The 24,025-nt window shown below is 41.8% G+C and overlaps 1 protein-coding gene, 1 long non-coding RNA gene and 1 other non-coding gene across 6 annotated transcripts in view; 2 read left to right on the top strand and 1 right to left on the bottom strand.

Moving 5' to 3' along the window:
- SNX6 (sorting nexin 6) overlaps positions 1-18,571 on the top strand; it is a 54,279-nt gene extending 35,708 nt beyond the window's left edge. For both annotated transcript variants that reach the window (XM_026513580.4, XM_044389457.3), the window contains exons 10-14: positions 1,626-1,665; positions 6,696-6,782; positions 12,556-12,715; positions 12,803-12,888; positions 16,811-18,571. In XM_026513580.4, the coding sequence (XP_026369365.2) occupies positions 1,626-1,665; positions 6,696-6,782; positions 12,556-12,715; positions 12,803-12,888; positions 16,811-16,864 (427 nt within the window). In that variant the 3' untranslated portion in view covers positions 16,865-18,571. The remainder of the gene's footprint in view (positions 1-1,625; positions 1,666-6,695; positions 6,783-12,555; positions 12,716-12,802; positions 12,889-16,810) is intronic.
- Positions 18,572-20,542: 1,971 nt separating this feature from the next.
- Positions 20,543-20,706, bottom strand: LOC113249804 (U1 spliceosomal RNA). Its single transcript, XR_003313882.2, has one exon. It is a non-coding gene; the product is annotated as a U1 spliceosomal RNA (small nuclear RNA).
- Positions 20,707-21,077: 371 nt separating this feature from the next.
- LOC123000572 (uncharacterized) lies at positions 21,078-23,623 on the top strand. Of its 3 annotated transcripts, XR_008957183.1 has the most exons (4): positions 21,085-21,162; positions 21,484-21,557; positions 22,075-22,223; positions 22,365-23,623. It is a non-coding gene; the product is annotated as an uncharacterized LOC123000572 (long non-coding RNA). The 3 variants fall into 3 exon arrangements; XR_008957182.1 differs by lacking the exon at positions 21,484-21,557 and having other exon boundaries at positions 21,078-21,162; XR_006408664.3 differs by lacking the exon at positions 21,484-21,557 and having other exon boundaries at positions 21,079-21,162; positions 22,050-22,223.
- Positions 23,624-24,025: the final 402 nt, after the last annotated feature.

The raw sequence follows: 24,025 nt of genomic DNA, 5'->3' as shown, positions 1-24,025 counted from the left end.
TTTAGAATATCTTCTTCAAAATACCTCAATAATAAGGCGCTTCTTATAAACTTGGATTGGTGTCATTTTTTTTCTACCATTTCTGTCTTATTTTTTAAATCTGAAAAGTAAAAATTGACTTGAAGATATTTTAACATTTCCAAAGCTTTATTTGATGAAAATTGGCTGATTTATGTACGTAAGGAAGAGGGAGACAGAATTTATGTCAAAATGTTCTTAGGTTTTGATGAAGTTTATTATATATAAATGTTTTAGAGTTAGAATATACTATATATGTATATATTTCTTTGAGGCCAAATTGACTTTTAAAGTAAGATGTGATGCTGTCAGTTTATACTTTTTAAAGAGGCTGGCTGTTGTAGTTTATAAGTGTAATGAATCTTAGGGCAGTCCTAGAGTGACCTGATGGGAAGGTATTATGCATGTTAGTATAGAAATGCTCTCTGGATATTTGCCTACATAGCTGTCCTTTATTTACTTCATACTAGTTTTTCACATTAATCTAACCATAGTTAATTTTAGTTGTTCCTATAATATTATTTAAACCCAACTCTTCATTGAAAAATAATCCAAACTTTTTTTTTTCAACTTTAAGTGGCAAAACTGTTCTCATGGTTTGTCTTTTTTTAACCACATCCTTGAACTTTTTTCTAGTATATCCTGTCTTAGTAGACATGTAAGATCAAAATTTTTTGGCAAACAAGGTACTATATATAGCTTACATTAATTAACATGCTACCTTCCCAGTTAGTTTCTAACTCTTTGATAAGAAAAAGTCAACCTTGCCGTGCGTTATTAGACATAAACCTGTCAAAGCAAGTTCTTTTTGGTAAAACAAAGTTCATAAAATTGTGTTTTAGCTTTCAGTAGTGCTTGCCTCAATCCAGTTAAAACGTCACCAGTAATTGCGTATTATTTCACAGAATACCCTTTTAATAGTTTGACATTGTGAAATTTTTTAGTTGGTGTCAGCATTTGAGAGGGAGGCTATTTAGTTAAAAGTGAACATGAATTCTGAAATAGAAATTGGTTATTCATTTCTGTTATTTTCTAAAACAAAGCAGCTCTATTTGAAGATGTTTACACATAGTATAGATAAACTTCAAGAGCTCCAACTTTAGTGTTTTCCTTTTAAGTCAGCCTCTTTGGATCTGGTTGGTGTACTTCTATAGTAATTTTGAAGATTGGGCTTTATTTAGTATTATGTGGCATATTGCTGAAGAATTTAAGGAAAAATTTTTTTAATTTAAATGTCTGGCTTAGGGGTGCCTGGCTGGCTCAGTCAGTGGAGCATGTGACTCTTGATCTCGGGGTTGTGAGTTCGAGCCCCACATTGAGTGTAGAGGTTACTTTTCAAAGCATATATGAAATAAATGAATGTGTGGCTTAGACTGGTACCTTGAAATGGGAAGATTTTCTGTAACAGTTTTCAAGTAATCTGTTTTATGGGTGGAAGTGTAGAGGTGTTGAACGAAATCAAGTCTGCAGTAAATAAGACCGATAAATATTACTGTAATGAAATGAGAAAGTTCATTATTAATACGGTTTGGGGGCATATGCTCTGAACATTTGAAATGAAAAATCATTTCAAAGCTGGCTTCTGATGAAATATTTTTCCCTTCCAGGTTTTTTCTCAAAGTTTCAGAACTGTTTGATAAAACAAGAGTAAGTACTATCTGTTAAACTTTGAGAGTCTAAATCTTTGCATGCAGTTGTGTGTAACCTGTTGTGGTTGTGTTTAGCTTTATTGAGAAAGATGAGCTATACTTCAGAAGGATGAAGAGACAGATTTAGATTTGAAAAATTGAGGGTTTTTTCAGGAAATTCATTTTTTTGTTACGGCTTTGTGTTATTTCTGTAAAAGTTCACATTCTTGATCAGAGAACATGTTCATTATGAAACAGTGTTTATTTTTATGAAGACTGATCTTCTTCTGGGGCTTTGTAAGCTAGAAGAAAGTCTTAGACTCATTATAATTTTACCAAGATGATAATTGCTTTTGATCCCGCATGACATTGGTTTAAAAATGAGTTGTATCGGGGCGCCTGGGTGGCTCAGTCGCTTAAGCATCTGCCTTCAGCTCAGGTCATGATCCTGGAGTCCTGGGGACTGATCCAGGCGTGGAGCCCAGAGTGGAGCCTGACATCAGTCTTTGCTCTCAATGGGGAGTCTGCTTCTCCCTCTCCTTCTGCCCCCCCACCCCACCCCCATGCGCATTCACTCTCTCTTATTTTTTTTTTATTTTTTAAAGATTTTATTTATTTGGGAGAGAGAGAGAGACAGCATGAGCTGGGGGGAGGGGCAGAGGGACAAGGACAAGCAGCTCCCTGCCAAGCAGGGAGTCTGATGTGGGGCTCAATCCCAGGACCCTGAGATCAGGACCCGAGCCATAGTCAGACACTTAACCGACTAAGCCACCCAGGCGCCCCTCACTCTCTCTTAAATAAATGAATAAATCTTTCAAAAAATTTAAAAAATTAAAAAAAATAAAATGAGTTGTATAGATATAAGACAAATATACAACTGCAGAAAGGTGTAGTTCATAGTAATAATTAATGTTGACATAGTCTTGCAGGGATCAGTCTTAGATTCGGTAATATTTAAACACTTTGATAAAGTTGATAGAATAGTGAAAATATTTATTCGAAGTTTAAGGGTACTTAACTGAGAGTGGAGGTGGCTAGTCCATTGTAGAAATATGATTTCAACACGACTTTGTCAATTGAGTAATGTGTAGTGAAGGTAATGGAAAGGAGATATTCTCTCACAAAGGAAAGAATCATTAAATACATAAATGTTGTTATGCTGAGGTTCATTATTCTGCTTTTGGTATTTGTACCAATGAGCATTTTCTGGGAAGATATCATTGTTTTTCTATGTGTTTACATCAAAAGAACAGGGATTTATCACAAACAGCTTTATGTGTCAGTAGATGTGCAAGTACATGTCACATGGAATTAGATGTGCAAGAGATTTATTGGGAAGAACAAAAAGGAAGGAGCAGGATAGACATGAAGAGCCTTCAGACCGTAGTGCAGGTCTATACCTGTGAAAGGAGAGGGCAGGGGAGAGGGGACTGGGTAGGAAGAGTTTCAGACCATAGCATAGTTCCAAGAAAGTTTTGTCCAGGTCAGCCAGAGGGGCTCATTAGAGGGAGTGCTGCGTCTGACTGTGTGGGCTGGCACTGCTGCTCCTGTGCTCTGTGATTAGGAGCGGCCGAGGCAGGGAGGGGTGGGTGCATCACAGCCTCGGAAGGACTATTGGTCCGGATCTAGAGAGATTGCATTTGGGACTCTGAACCATCTCTGCTCCTTGCAGCAAGCAGTTCCTCTTGAAGGAGACCTACGTGGCACGGCAATCTTTATTTCTTTTAGTGTTTTTGTGGTGGTCTGGTTATTTGCTGTGTTAACAAACCATCCTAAAATCGGTAGCTTAAAACAACATTTTGTTATGCTAATGAAGTCTTTAGGTCAAGAATTCAGAAGAGAAAGCAGAGATGGCTTGCCTCTCTGCTCCATGATGTCCGGGGCCTCAATGGGGAACTTACGAAGGCTAGGGACTGGAATCCTCTTTCAGATGTCTGGGGGGTGATACTAGCTCTCAGCTGAGACTTCAGCTAGGGCTCTTGGCTGTAGCATCTGCATGTTGCTTTTTCACGGAGCTGCTTCAGCTTCCTCACAGCGTGATGGCTATGTTCCAAAAGAGGTAAAAAGCAGAAATCACTAGTTTCATTAAGGCCTGAAAACTGGCACAGCATCACTTCTGTATTGATCAAACAGTCTTAGGGCCCAGATTCAAGGGGAGGGGATATATATACCCTACTTCTTAATGGAAGGAGAGCAGCCATATTTAAAAGCACCTGACATCCATCTAGCATATGACCTAGATTTATCTAAATCCGTTCATCTAAATTTATCTAAATCAATTTTGAATATACTTTGTGCATTTATCTGTTAGATTAAGAAGTTTCATTCACTCGGAGAACTTGCTAAAATAAAGATACCAAAGTCTCAAAAAAAAAAAGTTTCATAAGTTTATTTCTCTATAATAAAGGAATATTTCTTTTTTTTTTTTTTTTAAGATTTTTTTTTTATTTATTTATTCGACAGAGATAGAGACAGCCAGCGAGAGAGGGAACACAAGCAGAGGGAGTGGGAGAGGAAGAAACAGGCTCATAGCGGAGGAGCCTGATGTGGGGCTCGATCCCGTAACGCCAGGATCACGCCCTGAGCCGAAGGCAGACGCTTAACCGCTATGCCGCCCAGGCGCCCCATAAAGGAATATTTCTTAAGAAGCTTCAAGTTTTTTTCTTTTTATTGAGGTACATTATACATACAGGAAAGAGCACATATCAGAAGTATACAGCAGTGAAATTTTTACAAATTTAACACACCCATATAATGAACACCCAGATCAAGAAATAGAATTTTTACCAGCAGCCCAGATGCCCTGCGCCTCTCAGCTGCTGAGTCATTACCTCCTGCAAGGGTAACCACTATCTTCGCTTCTAACAGCAGAGATCAATTTTGTTGTCATATTTTATATAAATGCTTTATGTTATATGTATTCTTGTATGTCTGGTTTCATTTACTCAGCATTACGTATGTAAGATGCATCCATGTTTTTGCATGTTTGTATAGCTCCTTAATTCTTCTTGCTGTATAGCTTTCCTTTGCAAGAATATACGTAAATTTATTCATCTGCTCTGTTGGTAGGCGTTTGGAGAGTTTCTAGTTTGTGGCTGTTTACAGATAGTACTTCTAAGACCATTCTTGCATATCTTCAGGTGAAAATAAGTATGTATATCTGTTGGGTGTGTATAACCAGGAGGAGAATTAGGGGTCTTAAGGTTTCTGTGTGAAAAGCTTTCAAAGGTAGTGCCAAATTGTTTCCCAAAGCGATTGTACCAATTTACATTCCCACCGGAATAAATGGGAGCATCAGGTTGCTGCACAAGCTTGTATTTGTTATCTTTTTTATTTGAGTTATTCTGCTGGATGTGTAGGGTTTTTAAATTTTAACTTTATTTCAACAGTAATTTCAGACTTACAGGAAAGTTGATAGAATAGTAAAAAGAGAGGAGCCCCGGTGGTTCAGATGATTAAGCGTCTGCCTTTGGCTCAGGTCATGATCCTGGGGTCCTGGAATGGAGTCCCACATCACGCTCACTGCTCAGTGGGGAGTCTGCTTCTCCCTCTCCCTCTGCCTTTCCCCTCCACTCATGAACGCTCTCACTCTCTCTCTCTCAAATGAATAAATAAAATATTTTTTTAAAAAAAGAATAGTACAAAGAATTCCTGTACATGTGTCACCCAGATTTCCTGAATGTTAACATTTTCTGCATTGCTTAAAGTGCTTTTTCCCAAAAAGTCCATATTCATTTTTTCTGCCCTTTGTGCATATCTCTTTTTTAAAAAGATAAGCATTAATTTTAATATAGTCAAGGGGTGCCTGGGTGGCTCAGTTGGTTGAGTACCTGCCTTTGGCTCGGGTCATGATCAAGGTCGAGGGATCAGGCCCCGCATTGGGCTTCTTGCTCAGCGGAGAGTCTGCTGTTCCCTCTCCCTCTGCTCCTCCCCACCACTCATCTTCTCTCTCTCTCAGATAAAATCTTAAAAACAAATACTTGTTAAAAATTTTAATATAGTCAATTCAATTGTCAATGATTTCCCCTTAATATCATCAAATATTGAGTACGTAGATGCTCCCAATTGCCTCAGATGGCTCTTTACAGTGGAGATCATTTGAGTTAGGATTCAGACAAGGTCCCTATATTGTATTTGGTTGACATAATGCATCTTTTTTCTTTTATTTTCTGTATGTATCTCCAAACTGAATTGAATAGTTTCATCTTTTTAGTCTGACATAGCTGCTTCCCATTTTATCCCAGTGCAAACTAACCACGTCTGTTTATTACTCTTTCCTGTCTTCAGGCGCATTATGTTAATGTTTTGACTACGTTTTCTGGTGGTTATCAGTAGGAAGATTGATTTGAATTACCTAGTCTTCCGTTATCAGCCTTTATCACTTTATTTTTTTTAGGAGGTGCAGAGGGAGAGGGAGAGAGAATCTTAAACAGGTTCCACGTGCAGCGTGGAGCCCAATGCGGGCTCTATCTCAGGACCCTGAGATCATGACCTGAGCCGAAATCAAGAGTCAGACGTTTAGGGGCGCCTGGGTAGCGCAGTCGTTAAAGCGTCTGCCTTCGGCTCAGGGCGTGATCCTGGCGTACCGGGATCGAGTCCCACATCAGGCTCCTCCGCTATGAGCCTGCTTCTTCCTCTCCCACTCCCTCTGCTGTGTTCCCTCTCTCGCTGGCTGTCTCTCTGTCACATAAATAAATAAAATCTTTAAAAAAAAAAAAAGAGTCAGACGTTTAACCGACTTAGCCACCCAGGAGCCCCATCCTTTGTCACTTTAAAATCATGTGTACATATCATTGAAATGATGTAACAAGAGAGAAAGATAAGTGATCCTAAAGATAAACTCATTATCGCCAAGAACTTGAATCAAATAGAGTGCCTCGATAAATTCACTCATCTCATTTGATTTCACTCTTTTTTCTGTTCATTTTTAGGTTAAATAGGAATGGATACTGTAGTTACTTATAACTTCAATTTTTTTTACAGTATGAAAGAAAACATTGGCTGTGGAATATAAGTGCTAATTAAATGCTGGATTTTTCCCCGTTTCAGAAAATAGAAGCCCGAGTGTCTGCCGATGAGGACCTCAAACTTTCTGACCTTTTAAAATATTACTTAAGAGAATCTCAAGCTGCTAAGGTAATTTGATCGTTCGCTGTTTTTTAAAATGGATTATTTTATAAAAAGCCATCTCTTTAGAGGTCTTTAGACTTAAGATTGTTAATGATTATCTCTTGATTTTAAATTAGATTTTTAAGTGTGAATTTTTTGTTCACCTTTTACAGACTGTTGGTCAGGGAACCCCACATAAAAGTTTCCTCTATAAATTTCCGATATAGTATAATCGAGAACTTTTTTTTATGAATTTGGTATATTCATTTAGATAAAATGCTTATAAAAGAAAAAGTAAAACCCCCCAAATAACAGTCTGTATAGCTGAAGGATTCCTAAGTCCTCTATTGTGGGTGAGAGAGCTATAAAACCAAGATATGTTTTATTTTAAGGCAACTCAGATTTTCTTTTGGAAGTCTGTCTACATGCAAGACTAAAACTCTTACTATCCAAAAATATTTAACAGAAACATCTGAAAAAACACAAAAACTTAGTGGCTCAGATACTGTAAATTCAGGATGCCTGAGTGGCTCAGTCAGTTAAGTATCTGCCTTCATTCAGCTCATGTCAGGATCCCAGGGTCCTGAGATCAAGCCCCACGTTGGGCTTCCTGCTCTGCGGGGAGCCTGCTTCTCCCTCTCCCTCTGCCGCTCCCCCTGCTTGTACTCTCAAATAAATAAATAAATCTTAAAATAAATAAGTAAAAATAAACAAAATCTTCTTTAAAAAGATATTCTAAAAAAAAATAAAAAGATATTCTAAATTCATTGTTAATTTATGAATCGATATATTGTACAGAAAATTCCCATGTGATCAGTGGTGCTTTGAACACCAATTTTTCATTCCTTATCAAACCATAAATAACCCTTAGGGCACTTGGCTGGCTTAGTCAGTAGAACACGCAACTCTTGATCTCGGGGTCATGAGTTCAAGCCCCATGTTGGGCATAGAGCTTACTTAAAAAAAATTATAGAGGTCCCTGGCTGGCTCAGTTGGAAGAATATATATGATTTTTGATCTCAGGGTCGTGAGTTCAATCCCTATGTTGAGTGAAGAGATTACTTAAATAAAGAAATAAACTTAAAGTTATAAGTAACCTTTTCAACTTTGAGGACGTAGGTACTTGCAAATATACTGTCCATATCAAATTATTTTATCAGATTGTATCTTTTTTTAAGATTTTATTTATTTGAGAGAGAGATAGCACGAGAGGGGGAGGAGCAGAGGGAGAGAGAGAAGCAGGCTCCCCACTGAGCAGGGAGCCTGACATGGGGCTCCATCCCAGGACCCCGGGATCATGACCTGAGCCAAAGGCAGATGCTTAATGGCTGAGCCATTCAGGTGCCCCCAGATTGTGTCTTATAAACCATTTACATTGGGTAGGCAGGGATAAAATGAATTACTCACTTTAAAGACTTTAAATTCATTATTTTATTATAATGTGTAGTTGTTAATACATAACTTTTTAGAACATGGCTTTAAAAGTAAATCCAGGGGCGCCTGGGTGGCACAGCGGTTAAGTGTCTGCCTTCGGCTCAGAGCGTGATCCCGGCGATCTGGGATCGAGCCCCACATCAGGCTCTTCTGCTATGAGCCTGCTTCTTCCTCTCCTACTGCCCCTGCTTGTGTTCCCTCTCTCGCTGGCTGTCTCTATCTCTGTCAAATAAATAAATAAAATCTTTTAAAAAAAAAAAAAAAAAAGTAAATCCAGGGGCGCCTGGGTAGCACAGTCGTTAAAGCATCTGCCTTCGGCTCAGGGCGTGATCCCGGCATTAGGGGATCGAGTCCCGCATCGGGCTCTTCCGCTATGAGCCTGCTTCTTCCTCTCCCACTCCCCCTGCTGTGTTCCCTCTCTCGCTGGCTGTCTCTCTGTCACATAAATAAATAAAATCTTTAAAAATAAATAAATAAATAAAAGTAAATCCAGATTTTTTAGTGACCACAAGAAGGAATTGAAATTTAATTGCAAAAATTATAACTACATACAGCAGAAGGAATATAGGAATCAGTGTAATAGCATTGTATGGTGTCAGATGGTAGCTACACTTGTGGTGAGCACAGTATAACATAGAGTTGTCAGATCACTGTTGTACACCTGAAACTAATGTAATATTGTGTGCCAACTATACTTGAACATAAGTAAGTAAATCAATAAGATTTATTTATTTATTTATTTTAGAGAAAGCGTGCATGCACGCATGTTGGGGGGGCAGTGGGAGAGAGAATCCTCAGGCAGACTCCCCACTGAACGTGAAGTCCAACAATGGGGGTTAAATCCCAGGACCCTGAGATCATGGCCTGAGCCCAAATTGAGAGTCAGCCACTTAACCAACTGAGCCACTCAGGCGCCCCTCATCACAGGCGCCCCTTAATGAGAATTTGCCTAAAATGAAAAATTTTGACAAAAATTATAGCAACTTTCACACCCTGTTATTTGGAATATGATACAATACTTTGGAAAAGTTTTATAATTTCTTAAAAAATTAAACATATGGGGCGCCTGGGTGGCACAGCGGTTAGGCGTCTGCCTTCGGCTCAGGGCATGATCCCGGCATTGTGGGATTGAGCCCCACATCAGGCTCCTCCGCTGGGAGCCTGCTTCTTCCTCTCCCACTCCCCCTGCTTGTGTTCCCTCTCTCGCTGGCTGTCTCTTTCTCTCTGTCGAATAAATAAATAAAATCTTTAAAAAAAAAAAACATACATCTGTCTTGTGATCCAGTTGTTCTAGTCCTGGGTATTTGAGAGCGGGTGTCCACACGGATGTTCACAGCAGCTTTATTTGTAATAGCCAAAAACTGGCAACAGCCCAGATGTCCACCAACAGGTGAATGGATAAACAAATTGTGGTATATACATGTAGTGGAATCCTACTCAGCAGTAAAAAGGAATGAACCATGGATACATGCAACAATATGGATGAATCTCAGAGTAATTTTGCTGAGTGAAAGAAGCCAAACCGGGGCACCTGGGTGGCTCAGTCGGTTGAGCATCTGCCTTCGGCTCGGGTCATGATCCCAGGGTCCTGGGATCGAGCCCCAAGTTAAGCTCCCTGCTCAGCAGGAAGCCTGCTTCTCCCTCTCCCTCTCCCACTCCCCCTGCTTGTGTTCCCTCTCTGTCAAATAAATAAATAAAATCTTTAAAAAAAAAAAAAAAAGAAAGAAAGAAGCCAAACAATGAAGACCATAGTTTATGCTAGAGCTCACTCTTATTGTTACACATTCTTTTTTGTTTGGAGAAATGTGTAATGATACTTATCTACCATTGTAAGTATCATACAGAATAGTTTTCACTGCCCCAAAACTCCTCTGTGCTCCATCTATTCATCCTCCTTCCCCTTAAGCCCTGTTGGTTTTTTTTGTTTTGTTTTGTTTTTTGACATCTCCATAGATTTGCCTTTTCCAGAATGTCATATAGTTGGACCTTTTCACATTGGCTTCTTTTTTTTTTTTTAAGATTTTTATTTATTTATTTGAGAGAGAGCATGAGAAGAGAGGGAAGGTTAGAGGGAGAAACAGACTCCCCACTGAGCAGGGAGCCTGATGCAGGGCCCGATCCTGAGATCATGACCTGAGCCACCCAGGCACCTCTCTCTCTCTCTCTCTCTCTTTTTTTTTTTTTTTAAGATTTTATTTATGTATTTATTTGAGAGAGAGAGCAGATGCGAGCACAAATTGGGGGAGGGGCAGACTGAGAGGAGAAGCAGACTCTGCTGAGCAGGGACCCTGTTGTGGGGCTCAGTCCCAGGATCCCAGGATCATGACCTGAACTGAAGACAGACCAGCTGAGCCACGCAGGCACCGCAGTCAACTGATTCTTAACAAAGGTGCTAAGACAGTTTGGGGGGGAAAAGAATAGACATTTCAACAAATGGTACTGTGTCATCTGAATAATTACATGAAAATAAAGTTAGACCCCTTCTTCATACTATATATAAAAATTTGCTCAGGGGTGCCTGGGTGGCACAGCGGTTAAGCGTCTGCCTTTGGCTCAGGGCGTGATCCCAGCATTGTGGGATCGAGCCCCACATCAGGCTCCTCCACTATGAGCCTGCTTCTTCCTCTCCCACTCCCCCTGCTTGTGTTCCCTCTCTCGCTGGCTGTCTCTATCTCTGTCGAATAAATAAATAAAATTTAAAAAAAAAATTTTTTTTTGCTCAAAATCGATCAAAGGCCTAAATGTAAGAACTATAACATTTTTAGAAAAAAACAAAAATCTTTGTGACCTCTGGACATTGGTTTCTTAGACACCAGGAACACAGCAACTGAAGAAAAAATGATAAATTGGACGAACCTCATTAAAATGAAAAACTTGGGTGTGTCAAAGTACACTATGAAGAAACGTGGAAAGACAGCTCAGAGACTGGGAGAAAATATTTGCAAATCATATGAGTCCCTGATAAGCAACTGATATCCAGAAATATAAAGAACTCTTATAATTCAATAAAAAGACAAATAACCCCATTAAAAAATGGGCAAAGGACTTGAATAAACCTTTCTCCAAAGAAAATATACAAATGGCCAATGAATAGGAAAAAGATGCTCAGCGACATTAGCTATCAGGGAAATGCAAATCAGACCCACTCGGTGCTTTAATCAAAAAGATAAGGATGGCCAAGGATGTGGAGAAATTAGAACCTTCATACAGTGTCATTGGAAAGGTAAAATGGTGCAGCTGCTTCAGAAAACACTCTGGCAGGGGCGCCTGGGTGGCACAGTAGTTAAGCGTCTGCCTTCGGCTCAGGGCGTGATCCCGGCGTTATGGGATCGAGCCGCACGTCAGGCTCTTCTGCTATGAGCCTGCTTCTTCCTCTCCCACTCCCCCTGCTTGTGTTCCCTCTCTCGCTGGCTGTCTCTATCTCTGTCAAATAAATAAATAAAATCTTTAAAAAAAAAAAAAACACTCTGGCAGTTTCTCAAAAGGTCCAACGTAGAATTACCAAGTGACCCTCCAATTCCAGTCCTATGAAAGAGAAAGGAAAACATGTTCACACAAAAACTTATACACAAATGTTCATAACAGCATTATTCATAATAGGCAAAATGTGGAAACAAACCAAATGTCTATAGAGTGAAGTATTATTTAGCAATAGAATGAGGTACTGGTTCACACGATAACGTGAATGAACTTGAAACCTTATGCTAAGAAAGCGAGACAGAAACGCCATATATTATATGATTCCTTTTTTTTTTTTTTTTTTTTTAATGTCCAGAAAAGGCAAATCTATAGAGACAGCAGATTGGTGGTTGTGGGGTTGGGGGCATGAGAAGAAATGAAGACTGATCGCTGATGGATATGGGGTTTCCTTTTGGGTGACAAAATTGTTCTAAAATTGATTGTAGTGATGGTTATACAATTCTTCAAACATACTAAAAACTGTTGAATTGTGCACTTTGAATATATTATATGTATGTGAATATATCTCAGTAAAGCTGCTACAAAAACCATTTAGAAGAGTAGTTGGCATGTGTGGTATTCATGGTTTAAATGTCGCTCTGATGATGATGGGGGCGGTGGGGTAGTGGTAGTTGAGGGTAACTATTAGAAACATGCAGCGTTGGGGCGCCTGGGTGGCTCAGTCGTTAAGCGTCTGCCGTCGGCTCAGGGCGTGATCCTAGAGCCCTGGGATCGAGCCCCACATCGGGCTCCGCTGGGAGCCTGCTTGTTCCTCTCCCACTCCCCCTGCTTGTGTTCCCCCTCTCGCTGGCGATCTCTCTCTCTCTGTCAAATAAATAAAAATCTTTGGGGAAAAAAAAAGAAAGAAACATGCGGTGTATATTATTGTGAAGCATCTGTTTTATAGGATCTCCTGTATCGAAGATCTAGATCACTAGTGGATTATGAAAATGCTAATAAAGCACTGGATAAAGCAAGAGCAAAAAATAAAGATGTTCTGCAGGCTGAAACATCCCAACAATTATGTTGTCAGAAATTTGAAAAAATATCTGAATCTGCAAAACAAGGTACTGTTACCTTACCCTTCAATCATAAGGTATAGTTTGAACTAATATATAAGTTAAATAGTTAATCCTGATTTCTTTTGTTCACAGAACTTATAGATTTTAAGACAAGAAGAGTTGCTGCATTCAGAAAAAATTTAGTGGAACTGGCAGAATTGGAACTGAAGCATGCAAAGGTATTGTCATATTAAAGGTTTAATAACTTAAGTGACTTTTAATAATTTAGAAATGAGTCCATTATGGGGTGCCTGGCTGGCTCAGTTGGGAGAGTATGTGACTCTTGATCTCAGGTTCATGAGTTTGAGCCCCATGTTGGGCATAGAGATTACTTTATTAAAAAAAAAAAAAAAAAGAAAGGAATGAGTCCATTATGGAATTGATAATAATTCTTTAGTGATAATTTCCTTCTACAGTCATACTATAAGAAGTATTCCTGAATTAGAATTAATTACAATTGGAATTATAATTTTTGAAGATTATTTTACTGCTTCAAAATAACTTGGTTTTAGGAAATAAACATCCTTCTTCCAGGGTTTTTTATGGTGTTTACTTCAAATTAAGCCCTTTCTTGTAGTTAATAGAAAGATAAAGCTTTGGGGACGCCTGGATGGTAATTGTTTTCGTGTTTGTGGTATAAAACCCACGGCACTTTTTAACCATTTTTAAGTGTGCAGTTGAGCAGTGTTAAGTATATTCACATTGTTGTGCAACAGGTTTCTAGAACTTCATTTATTGAGCATTTAAGTTTTAAAATGTAATTGTAGACCATATTCGTGTCTGTTAAATTTTAGCTTGCTAGTTTTAGCCTGGTGTGAGATCTTTTGGAAACTTTAATTTGATCATATAGACTATTAGAGTGGTTATTACTCCCAAGTGATAGACATTTGTAATTATGAATTTCCCTTGTATGTCCTTATCTTTTAATTTTTTAATTTTTTTTTCAAAAAATTTTTAAAGATTTTTATTTATTTATTCAAGAGAGAGAGCATGAGCAGTGGCGGGGGTGGAGGGGCAAAGGGAGAAGCAGACTCCCTGGGGAGCCCAGAGTGGGGCTCAATCCTGGGATCCTGGGATCAAGACCCGAGCCGAAGGCCAATGCTCAACCGATTGAGCCACCCAGGTGCCCCTAAGTTTTAATTTAAATAATTGATCGGGGGTGCCTGGGTGGCTCAGTGGGTTAAATGTCCAACTCCAAATCTCAGCTCAGGTCTTGATTTCAGGGTCATGAGTTCAAGCCCTGAGTTGGGTTCCACACTGGGTGTGGAGCCTACTTAAAAAAAAAAGCGGGGGGGGGGCGCCTGGGTGGCGCAGTCGTTAAGCGTCTGCCTTCGGCTCAGGGCGTGATCCCGGAGTTCTGGGATCGAGCCCCACATCAGGCTTCTCCGCTGGGAGCCTGCTTCTTCCTCTCCCACTCCCCCTGCTTGTGTTCCCTCTCTCGCTGGCTGTCTCTCTCTGTCAAATAAATAAATAAAATCTTTAAAAAAAAAAAAAAAGGACGCCGGCAATGGGTATTAAGGAGAGCAGGTATTGCATGGTGCACTGGGTGTTATATGCAAGTAATAAATCATGGAACATTGCATCAAGAACTGGGGATGTACTGTATGGTGACTAATATAACAAAATAAATATTATTAAAAAAAAAAAAAGGGAAAGATTGATCAGGACCAAAGGAATCAACATTTGGTCATCTAATTGTGAAAGTACATAGAACCCAAAAAGCTAAATTTTTAGTTCCCTTTGTTTCTTTCTGTACTAATTGATAATAACTTATTAATTAATATTTTTTGGTTACAGTTTTTGGATAGTTATGAATTCACCTATTTATACTGTCATCAACAATTTTTTCTCCACTTTATCCATGATGGATATAAGAAGTATCAAATTCCTCATTAAAATCAAAATACATGTTATGATTTCCTGGTCTAATAACCTTCTCAAAAGAAAATGTTTTGATAAAGCTGGCATGATTTATTCTTACTGCAACTGTGTTGGTTTCTAATGTTCACTATTTTTGTTCTTTTTGAAGAGGCTATAAACTATCAAGGATTTTGTTAATAAATTAAGGAGGGGTTTGCAAATTACAGCCTATGTATGTATTACCTGTGAGCCAGGAATGGCGTTCATATTTTTAAATGGTTATTTTAAAAGAAAAGGGGGACATCTGCGGGTGGCTCAGTTGGTTAAGAGTCTGCCTTCGGCTCAGGTCATGATCTCAGGGTCCTGAGATCGGCTGTGTTGGGCTCTTTGCTCAGTAGGGAGTCCGCTTCTCCCTCTGCCTGCCACTCCCCCAGCTTGTACTCATTCTCTCTCTCTGTCAAATAAATGAATAAAATCTTTTAAAAGTTAAAAAAAAAAAAAAGTCACATGCTCCACCGACTAAGCCAGCCAGACTACTCTCTCCCCCCACGTCTTTTTAGACTTCCTGAATCTGGAAAGTTCCTGAATCTTTGTATTTCATAACATTGGACCCTATTAAAAGCACAGGAAGGTCTATAAGATCTCCCTCAATTTGGGTTTGTCTAATTACTGAGTTCAGATTCTCCACTTGTGGCAGGAACACCACAGAAGTGTTGCTCAGACCTTATTACATCCTGTCAGGAGATACATGCTGGTGATTAGCTCTCTTACCGGCAGTGTATAATCTTGATCATTTGGTTAAAGTGATGTCTGCAAGGGCACCTGGGTGGCTCATTCCGTTGAGCGTCTGCCTTCGACTCAGGTCATGATCCCAGGTTGCTGGGATCGAGCCCCACATCGGGCTCCCTGCTCGGCTGGAAGCCTGCTTCTCCGTCTCCCCGCCCCCCACTGATGGTCTCTCTCTCGCGCTCTCTCTCTCTCACATACATACATACGTACATACATAAAAAAATAAATCTATTAGGGGGAAAAAGAAATTTAAATGTTCCGTAGCTGCAGGTGCCTCATGGTCACAGTATAAGCATTTCAGCCTTATATTATTTTTAGCATCCAGTCATGACTTTGCCTGAGTCCATTACTGTGATGGCTGCCAAATGGTCATTTTCTGATTCCATCATTGTACACGTTTTAGTTGGTTTTCTACTCTGAGGAAGACGTTTTCCTTCACCCCCATTTATAAGTTGATGTAACCTGTACGTTCACATTTGTCCCTACACATACCTGAATCTGGAGGCCAGTTCACATGTTTTACAGATGGCTACACAGGTCTGCGTTTTATAGACTACTTTTGTATGTGATCTTATTACTTTTTTTTTTTTTTTTTGAGAGAGAGAGAGAGAGATCATGAGGGTGGGGAGGGGCAGAGAGGGAGAGAGAGAATCTTAAGCAGACTCCACACCCAGCATGAACCCTGCAGGGCTTGATCTCACAACCACGAGATCACGACCCGAGTCGAAATCAAGAGTTGGTCACTTTACCAACTGAGCCACCCAGGTGCCCCTCTTATTACTGTTTTTCTAAAGATTGCTATAGCTTATCCCTTTAGTCATTAAGATATACATTATATTAATTACGTAATATGTGTTACATATTACATGATCATGTAATGTAATACACATTTTAATGGCTAAAGTACAGTGATAAGAACCTGTCTTACAGTCAGAAATGTTCAGGGGCACCTAGGTGGCTCGGTTGGTTGAATGTCTGGCTCTTGGTTTGGGCTCAGGTCATAATCTCAGGTCATGGGATCAACCCCCGTGTGGGCCTCTGTGCTCAGCAGGGAGTCTGCTTGAGATTCTCTCGCCCTCGCCCTCTGCCCCTCCCCCTGCTCTCTCTCAAAATAAATAAATATTTTTTTTTTCTTTTTTTAATGTTCAGTAGTTTAACTGGGACACAAAGAACATATTTTTCTCTCTCGTTCAATCATGCTAGGCAACTCAAAACAATAATATTGGTCTAGATGGAAATTTACTGAAGAATCTGGTATGTGGAAAATATTGTACATGAAACAAAGTATGTAGTTTTATGTCTTTCACAGTTATTTCTGTATAATGAGTAGCTGTTACCAAAATTCTGGTGTCTTAAGAAATTTAAAGTTACGTGACTTCTGGTGCTGTATATTTTCAGTACAATTCTTCCAAGCTCTCTGAGCTTCATAATTTGTTCTCCCTTCCTGTTTAGGGTAACCTACAGTTGCTGCAGAACTGCTTGGCAGTGTTAAATGGAGACACATAAGCCACACTCCACCTTCGGTTAAAAAGGGCTGCCTTCCTTCAGATTTTATTTTTGTTTTCTTAATGATATTAAGCATTTACTGCTCACTGGAAACAAAAGAAACAGCTACGAAGTGCATCTACTCTCCTTTTTTCTGAGAAACCACGGAGCGGCGCCGTCCATGGGTTCTGCCAGTGTGTGCGATGGGATGCCGCACCCCTGCACCCGTGCGCTCCCTGCAACAGTTGTCCCTCACCGTGCGCGTCTCCTCTCCCGAAGCCCAAAGTTCAGTCTTTTTTTCAGTAGCCTCTGTAACTGTGTTTATTTTATGACTAGTATTCCTTATGGCTGCCAGTCTTATTTACTTTTAAGTACTTTCTAAAGTTTAACCCTTTTAAAAATACATTGTTCAAACAAGATAAAGATTGCAATTACCTTTTTTTGAACTTTGTTTTTAAGCAGCATTGTATACCACCTTAGTTCATTCATGTATCCTGGTAAAGCATCTTAATCAGACTTATTTTTAATTAATGAACGATTTCTTAGAAGTTTTGGGACAGACTTTATGTAATCTTTATAAGTATGATTTCTGATGAAAAGCAAATGCATTAGTATGTTTGCCTTAAACTTGTAGACTAAACCAACTATTCTCAAATAAACAGTGATAACAGTGATAGTTTTTAACTCTGTGGTCATTGTATCACTCTAAAATTTGGAGTAGCTATAATAAATCTACTCCTTTCTTATGCTTTACAGTGCAGATCTTAGTCTTTCTTTTTTTCTTTTTTTAAATGGCATATTGGACCAAGTTCGCCAGTCCCTTTACAAAAGAATGAACTGCTTCTCTGTGTGCATTTAGCCTTTCATAGAAATGGAATTGGGCAGAGGCAGGTTGGAAACAGCCATTTTCTAAAACACAGGAGCAGACAGAATGGTCTGTTACGGTTTCCTGAGTTCCATCTCTAGCTCAGCCAACGAACCATGCGACGTGCCACAGAGTCCACTTGATTGTTATACTAGTGAAGAAATTGGTATGTAGAGAGAGGGCCGTAGGGAGCAGCATTTGTGGGTGGGGGGACAACTGGAATATTTGGAATAAAAAGGGTACAAAAAGGATAGTAATTGTCAGTTCCAAATATCATTGGCCTTTTTAATGTAAATTAACATCAGGTCAGTAATTCCAAATATCATTGGCCTTTTTAATGTAAATTAACATCAGGTCATTTCTAATTTAAAATTAGGTTGTGTGGTTTGCTTTTTTTTCATGGTCTGATTTTTCTTCCAGTTGGAAACCACAGGTATTTAGGTTGGTCACCCCTCGTTTACATTTTCCCAAACCCTGGTCTAGGTCTTAAGGGTAGTCACCATGATTCCAGCCTTGCATGTTCTCTTGCCTTACTGGTGTGCTGGTTAATGTTTCTTTCACTGATGTTCCCTGATGCCGTTTGAACTTGATTTTTCTGTTGCCTGAGAAAACTCTGTGTTTTGTCCTCCATGTCTCCTTCACTGTTGAAAATATGCCCGTGCGATGCTCTCCAGTGTGCGAACATGGGACAGAGAGCCCCAGCTTCTGGATTCGGGTGCAGTCCCTTCACTGGGTGCCCTTGTGGCCTCAGGCAGGTGCACTTGACCTCTGTCTGCCTCAGTTTCTCTACTACAAAGGACATATTGACCTACCTCACAGGGGTGTTGTGAGGATTAATAAACATTGGTACAGTGCTTTGGAAATGTGAAGATGCTGTGTAAATGCTAAGAAATAGTAAGTACACGGGGCGCCTGGATGGCTCAGTCGTTAAGCTTCTGCCTTCGGCTCAGGTCAAGATCTCAGGGTCCTGAGATCGAGCCCCACATCGGGCTTCCTGCTCAGCGGGGGAGCCTTCTTCTCCCTCTCCCCCGCCCCTTGCTCGTGCTCTTGTGCTCGCTCGCTCTCTCGAATAAAATCTTAAAAAAAAAGATTCTTCCTCTCCCTCTGCCCCGTACATCCCTCGGTCCCCGGTTTACATTTTTACAGTGTGTGTTGGGGCAGGGGTAGACTGGCAGCAGCAGTCACACGGTAGAGCATGTGTGGGAGGGTGCTTAATAAACACACATACAAATGAGTTCCTACACTATGCAAGGGCCTGCTCACCAAACACAAGATAAAGAACGGATGTTGCTCCCTCAAGGACATACTTTAGGACAGATTCTAAGTGTACCTCCAGAACAATGGAAACATTCCACAGTTCACTGCTAGGTCCTGATTTAAAAAAAAAAAAAAAAAAAAAAAAACCACACAGCCAGCCTTGGCCTCACTGCTCTTGAGCGGCGGCGGCATTCATTAAACATTTATTGGCTGTCCTATGCCTGGAGGACACAAAGGAGAAACAGGAGGACGCCCAGTAGGCCCAGTAGCCGAGACAAAGCCCTGCATGGGTAGTAGAGGGCTTCCCACAGGGGACGTAGGCTCTGAGGGGAAGAGAGCGACCAGGCAGTGGGAGTGACCCAGGGTGTGAACGGTGGGGTGGGAACCAGGGGAACGGAGGTTGTGGGGTTTATGCGGTGAGCCTGGGAGATGGCAAGAAAGGAAATAGCAAAAGAAAGTGGGTCACAGCGATTGCACTACTGGGTATTTACCCGGAAGAGACGAACGTAGTGATCCGAAGGGGCACCTGGCACCCGAAAGTTTATAGCAGCAATGTCCACAACAGCCAAACTATGGGAAGAGCCCAGGTGTCCATCAACAGATGAATGGATAAAGAAGATGTGGTATGTATGTACAATGGAATACTAGGCAGCCATCAAGAAAATGAAAGCTCGCCATTTGCAATGACGTGGATGGAATTAGAAGGTATGCTAAGTGAAATAAATCAATCAGAGAAAGACAATCCTATGATCTCACTGATACGTGGAATTTAAGAAACAAAACAGGATCATAGGGGAAGGGAGGGAAAAATAAAACGATACCGGAGAGGGGGACAAACCAAAAGAGAACGGTAAGAAACAAACTGCGAGGGGGTGGAGGGAGGGGGTAACTGGAGGTTGGACATTTAGAGAACGTGTGACGTAATGAGCAGTGGGTATCGTGTAAGACTGAGGAAGCACAGTACCCCTGAGACCACTAACACATGATGTGTTAATGGAAATAAAATTTTGAAAGAACGAGGGGAAAAGAAAAAAGACGGTCAGACAGGCCAGTAAGTCTTAAGAGACTGGGCGAAATGTCTGCACCTAGTTTGGAAAAGCTTATACAATATTAATTTTCTGTAGCAAAACTATGGAAGTTGAGCTCAAAGTGATCTTTTTGAAGAGGAGCACCGTGCATAAAACGGAGTGAGACAGTAGTGTAAGATGAAGCTGGTCGGCTTAAGAGGAAAACTGTTGCGGGGGATTGGAGTGGTGCAAGGTTTTACAAGCCACCAATCGAAGCTGTATTTGAATTGTACATCACCCCAAGTCGCCACAGAACCACCTGAAAATACGTGTGCACCTAACGGTCCCCCCCCCCCATAAGCCAAAAAAAGCCGTTGCGTCAAAACGACACATCCGTGGTTGCTCCGCCCCAAAACTCAGAAAAGAAAGTATCACAGTAACGATGAAAAAGAAGTAACAAGCCCCGGCTTGAGCACAAAAACCAGCAAAAAAAAAAAAACAAAAAAAGCAAACAACGACCAACACCAGACACAAATCACTACGCAGTCTGCTTTTAAGGACCAAGAAAATCAGGGGAAAGCGCGAACGCAGTCCCCCACTACCACAAATTATGCAGTCGAGTTTCCCACATTTGGGGAAATCGCAGGGGTCAGCACATCCGGAGTGCAATGGATAAGCCTCGCCCTGGGAAAACCACCTTCGTGATCATGGTATCTCCCCTGCCAGGTAAGTATGAGCTCCTCGCCCCGCCTCGACACGCACCCTCGCGCTCGCCCCGCTCCTTACTCACGGTCCCTTCCCTCCCGCCGCCGCCCCTCCACCCGCCCCCTGCACCACCCCCGCCCACACCTCTTCCAGCCGCACGACCGCCGCGGCCGCCTTCGCCCGGCCCCACGCGGGACCCTCCGGCCCGGGCAGAGCGGGCCCGGCAGCCTCTGCGCGCCTGCTCCTCTACATACGCCACGCCCTTGTCGTGACGTCCCCAGAGCCCCGTCTCGCAATCCGGACACCCGATGTCCCAGTCCCCGCGGAGACCGCGGGTGCCTGGGCGGCGAGGGGGCGAGGAGGCGGGGAGGCGGGGAGGCGGGGAGGCGGGGTGGGGGGGGCGGCGGGCGAGGAGTCGGGACCTGGGAGACCAGAGAAGACGGGGTCCCGAGGCGCCCAGAAATTGAAGGCCCCGCTGGGAGTGGGTGAGTCAGGACTCGGGTTTGGTCTCACCTTCCTTTCAGCAAAAATTCCACGCAATACGCAAGAGGGTCAACTAAACGTTAAATACCAAGATGAGAGTTTTGTCACCAACTTAACATAAAATTGTTTTAACCCTCATTATGACCTTTCGGGTTATGTAGTAACCTAACCTCGCAACACTGCAAGAACATTTGAACAGAGGGCAGCAGGGCAAGGAGTCCATAGTCCATTCACAGAGTACGATGTGTGCACTGGGGAGGGTGTTGAACGGTCTCTGAAAACCAAATGAACAGAAATGTTACATTTCCATCCTGCGGGGTTAGGTTACCTCTTTCAGGCTGCCTAGAGTTTGTCTTGTCTTCTATCCGAGAAGATGCTTTCTGGATATCAAGTGGAGGTAAATGTGAATAACTTCTCCAGATATGAGCAAAATGATTGAACTGTTGTATGTCCCTGGGGGGGAATCGCTGCTCTGGAGCAAAGCGAGGCAAGAGACAGGACTAGAGATCGTAGGGTCAGCCAAGGCTTCCCTGAGGTTCTAGCAGCAGAAAGACCCCAGGAAACGTAGTATAGCATCCTTTTTGATTGAAACTAGGAAAATTATCAAAACCAAGAAATTCACATTGATACAATACGATCACAGGCATTATTCCGTTTCCATCAATTGTCCCAATAACGTCCTTTATAGCAAAGGAAAATACAAAATCACAGGTTGCAGTCAGTTGTCGTGTCTCTTTAACCCACTTTAATCTGAAATAGCTCCCAGGTGATCCTTCGCATTTCATTACTAGGCATTTTTTTAAGACAACAGGCCAGTTATTTTGTAGAACGTTCTTCAGTTCTTGAGTTGTCTTAAGTACATTCAGGTATGCATTTTTTTTTTTTAAAGATTTTATTTGTTTATTTGAGAGAAGGAGAGAGAGCACAGAGGGAGAGCAAGAGGGAGAAACAGCCTCCCCGCTGAGCAGGCAGCCCGATGCAGGGCTTGATGCCAGGACCCTAAGATGATGACCTGAGCCGAAGGCAGACGCTTAACCGACTGAGACACGCAGGTGCCCCTCAGGTATGCATTTCTGACAATGAAGTCCACATAAATGATATTGTGTCTGTTATGGGTTGGCTCACGTCCCTCCCCAAAATATGTTGAAGTCCTAAGCCCTGCTACCTACGAACGTGACCTTATTCGGAAATATGATCTTTGCAGGTGCCATCCAGTGAGGGTGATGTCACCGGAGTACGCCCTGATGCCATGTGACTGCTTTCCTTTGTGAGAGGAACGTGCCCTGTAAAGATGCTTGCAGACAGATCACTCTGTGATGACAGAAGCAGAGATTGTAGTGACGTAGCGGCAAGCCAAGGACCGACTGTCTCCTCCAGAAGCTAGGAAAAGGCGAGGAAAGAGTCTACTCAAAGTCCGGGAGAGCACGGCCCCGCTGGCACCTTGCTTTTGGACCCCTAGCTTCCAGAGCTGTGAGAGAACACATTTCTGTTCTTTTAAGCCACCTCATTTGTGGTATTTTATGACGACGGACCCAGCAAATTAAAACAGTGTCCTCCTCTGGGCATCACGTCTGGAGGCACGTGAAGTCGGTTTGTTCAATTGTTGGCAGTATTAACATCGATTACTTAGGGGTGCCTGGGTGGCTCAGTCGGTGAAGTGTCAGCAAAGGCCGCCCCCCTCAGGGTCCTGGGATCGATCCCCCCATCGGGCTCCGCACTCAGCGGGGAGTCTGCTTGCCCACCACAAGCAAGTGGGGGAGGGGCAGAGGAAGAGAATCTTCAAGCAGACTCCCCCTGAGTGTGGGAGCCAATGGGGGGGGGGGGGGCTTGATATCGTCGCCCATGAGATCGTGACCCGAGCCGAAACCAAGAGCCGGACACCGTCTGAGCCACCCAGGCGCCCCCAACACAAAAGTTTTTAGCGTCCATTGATGACTCTTGCATCATAATGGACAAATGTCGATTTTCTAATCCCCTCATTCGTTCTTCATTTATTAGTTGGCACTGTATTGTAAGAAAGAACTTTCCCTCCTTCCCTATGTACTATCAATATGAACTCACGCTTGTTATTTTATTTGGTTGTTTGTAACCCATAAGCGTCTTAAAATCTATTTTGATGTTCAACGTTCTCAGATTGGGCCTATGAAGGCCCCGTTAGGGTGGCTACTGTGGATTGCTTCTCGGCCTTTTGGCTAAGATCCGGTGCAGGATGGCTACTGTGTCCTTTCGATGTGTCCATAACAGTTTTGGAGCATTTCCTTATCTTCTGGCACAAGACGTTCCGGGGCCATTTTGTATTTTTCTTGACTCCTGATAATTATTTATTTCTCCAAAGAGGCCTGTTTCTTTTTAGTGGAGAATGGCATTTAGAAAGCAATATCATGGCAGTAGGTATGCTTAATGCTACTGTCTTTGCTTCTAGTCCCCTTCATGGGATAGAAGTAAAAAAATACATGTTTCCTACACGTATCTGTGTCTCTTAATGAGCCCATACCGGTACCTTCAATTCCGACTGTCCGTTGAACACACATGGTTCCCCTCTTGCTCTCCACCATTCCGTATTTGTACCTCTTTTCTCCAGCAGTGAGAACCTTGACTCCCCAACGTCCATTTACTCATTAGCTCAATCCTGCCATACGTGCAACATTAGTACAGAATTGCTACAGCCACGTAGCTATGAAATACCTACTACGGGACGGCTCCGTATTTGTTTGCACTTTTTGTCTGGACTCGAAGATGTTTATAGTCAATGTACTGTATCCAAAAGTCATTTCAGTTGGTTATTTTTTTCCATTTCAGTGTGGTTACGCTATTCATCTGAGATAGTTAGGTTCAGTTATGCTCATATTCAATTTTAGGGATTTT

This window comes from Ursus arctos, unplaced genomic scaffold (assembly GCF_023065955.2).
Source record: "Ursus arctos isolate Adak ecotype North America unplaced genomic scaffold, UrsArc2.0 scaffold_37, whole genome shotgun sequence".
Classification (NCBI taxonomy): Eukaryota; Metazoa; Chordata; class Mammalia; order Carnivora; family Ursidae; genus Ursus; species Ursus arctos.
Note: the sequence above shows the minus strand (reverse complement) of the source record. Positions and strands in the feature narration are given on the sequence as shown.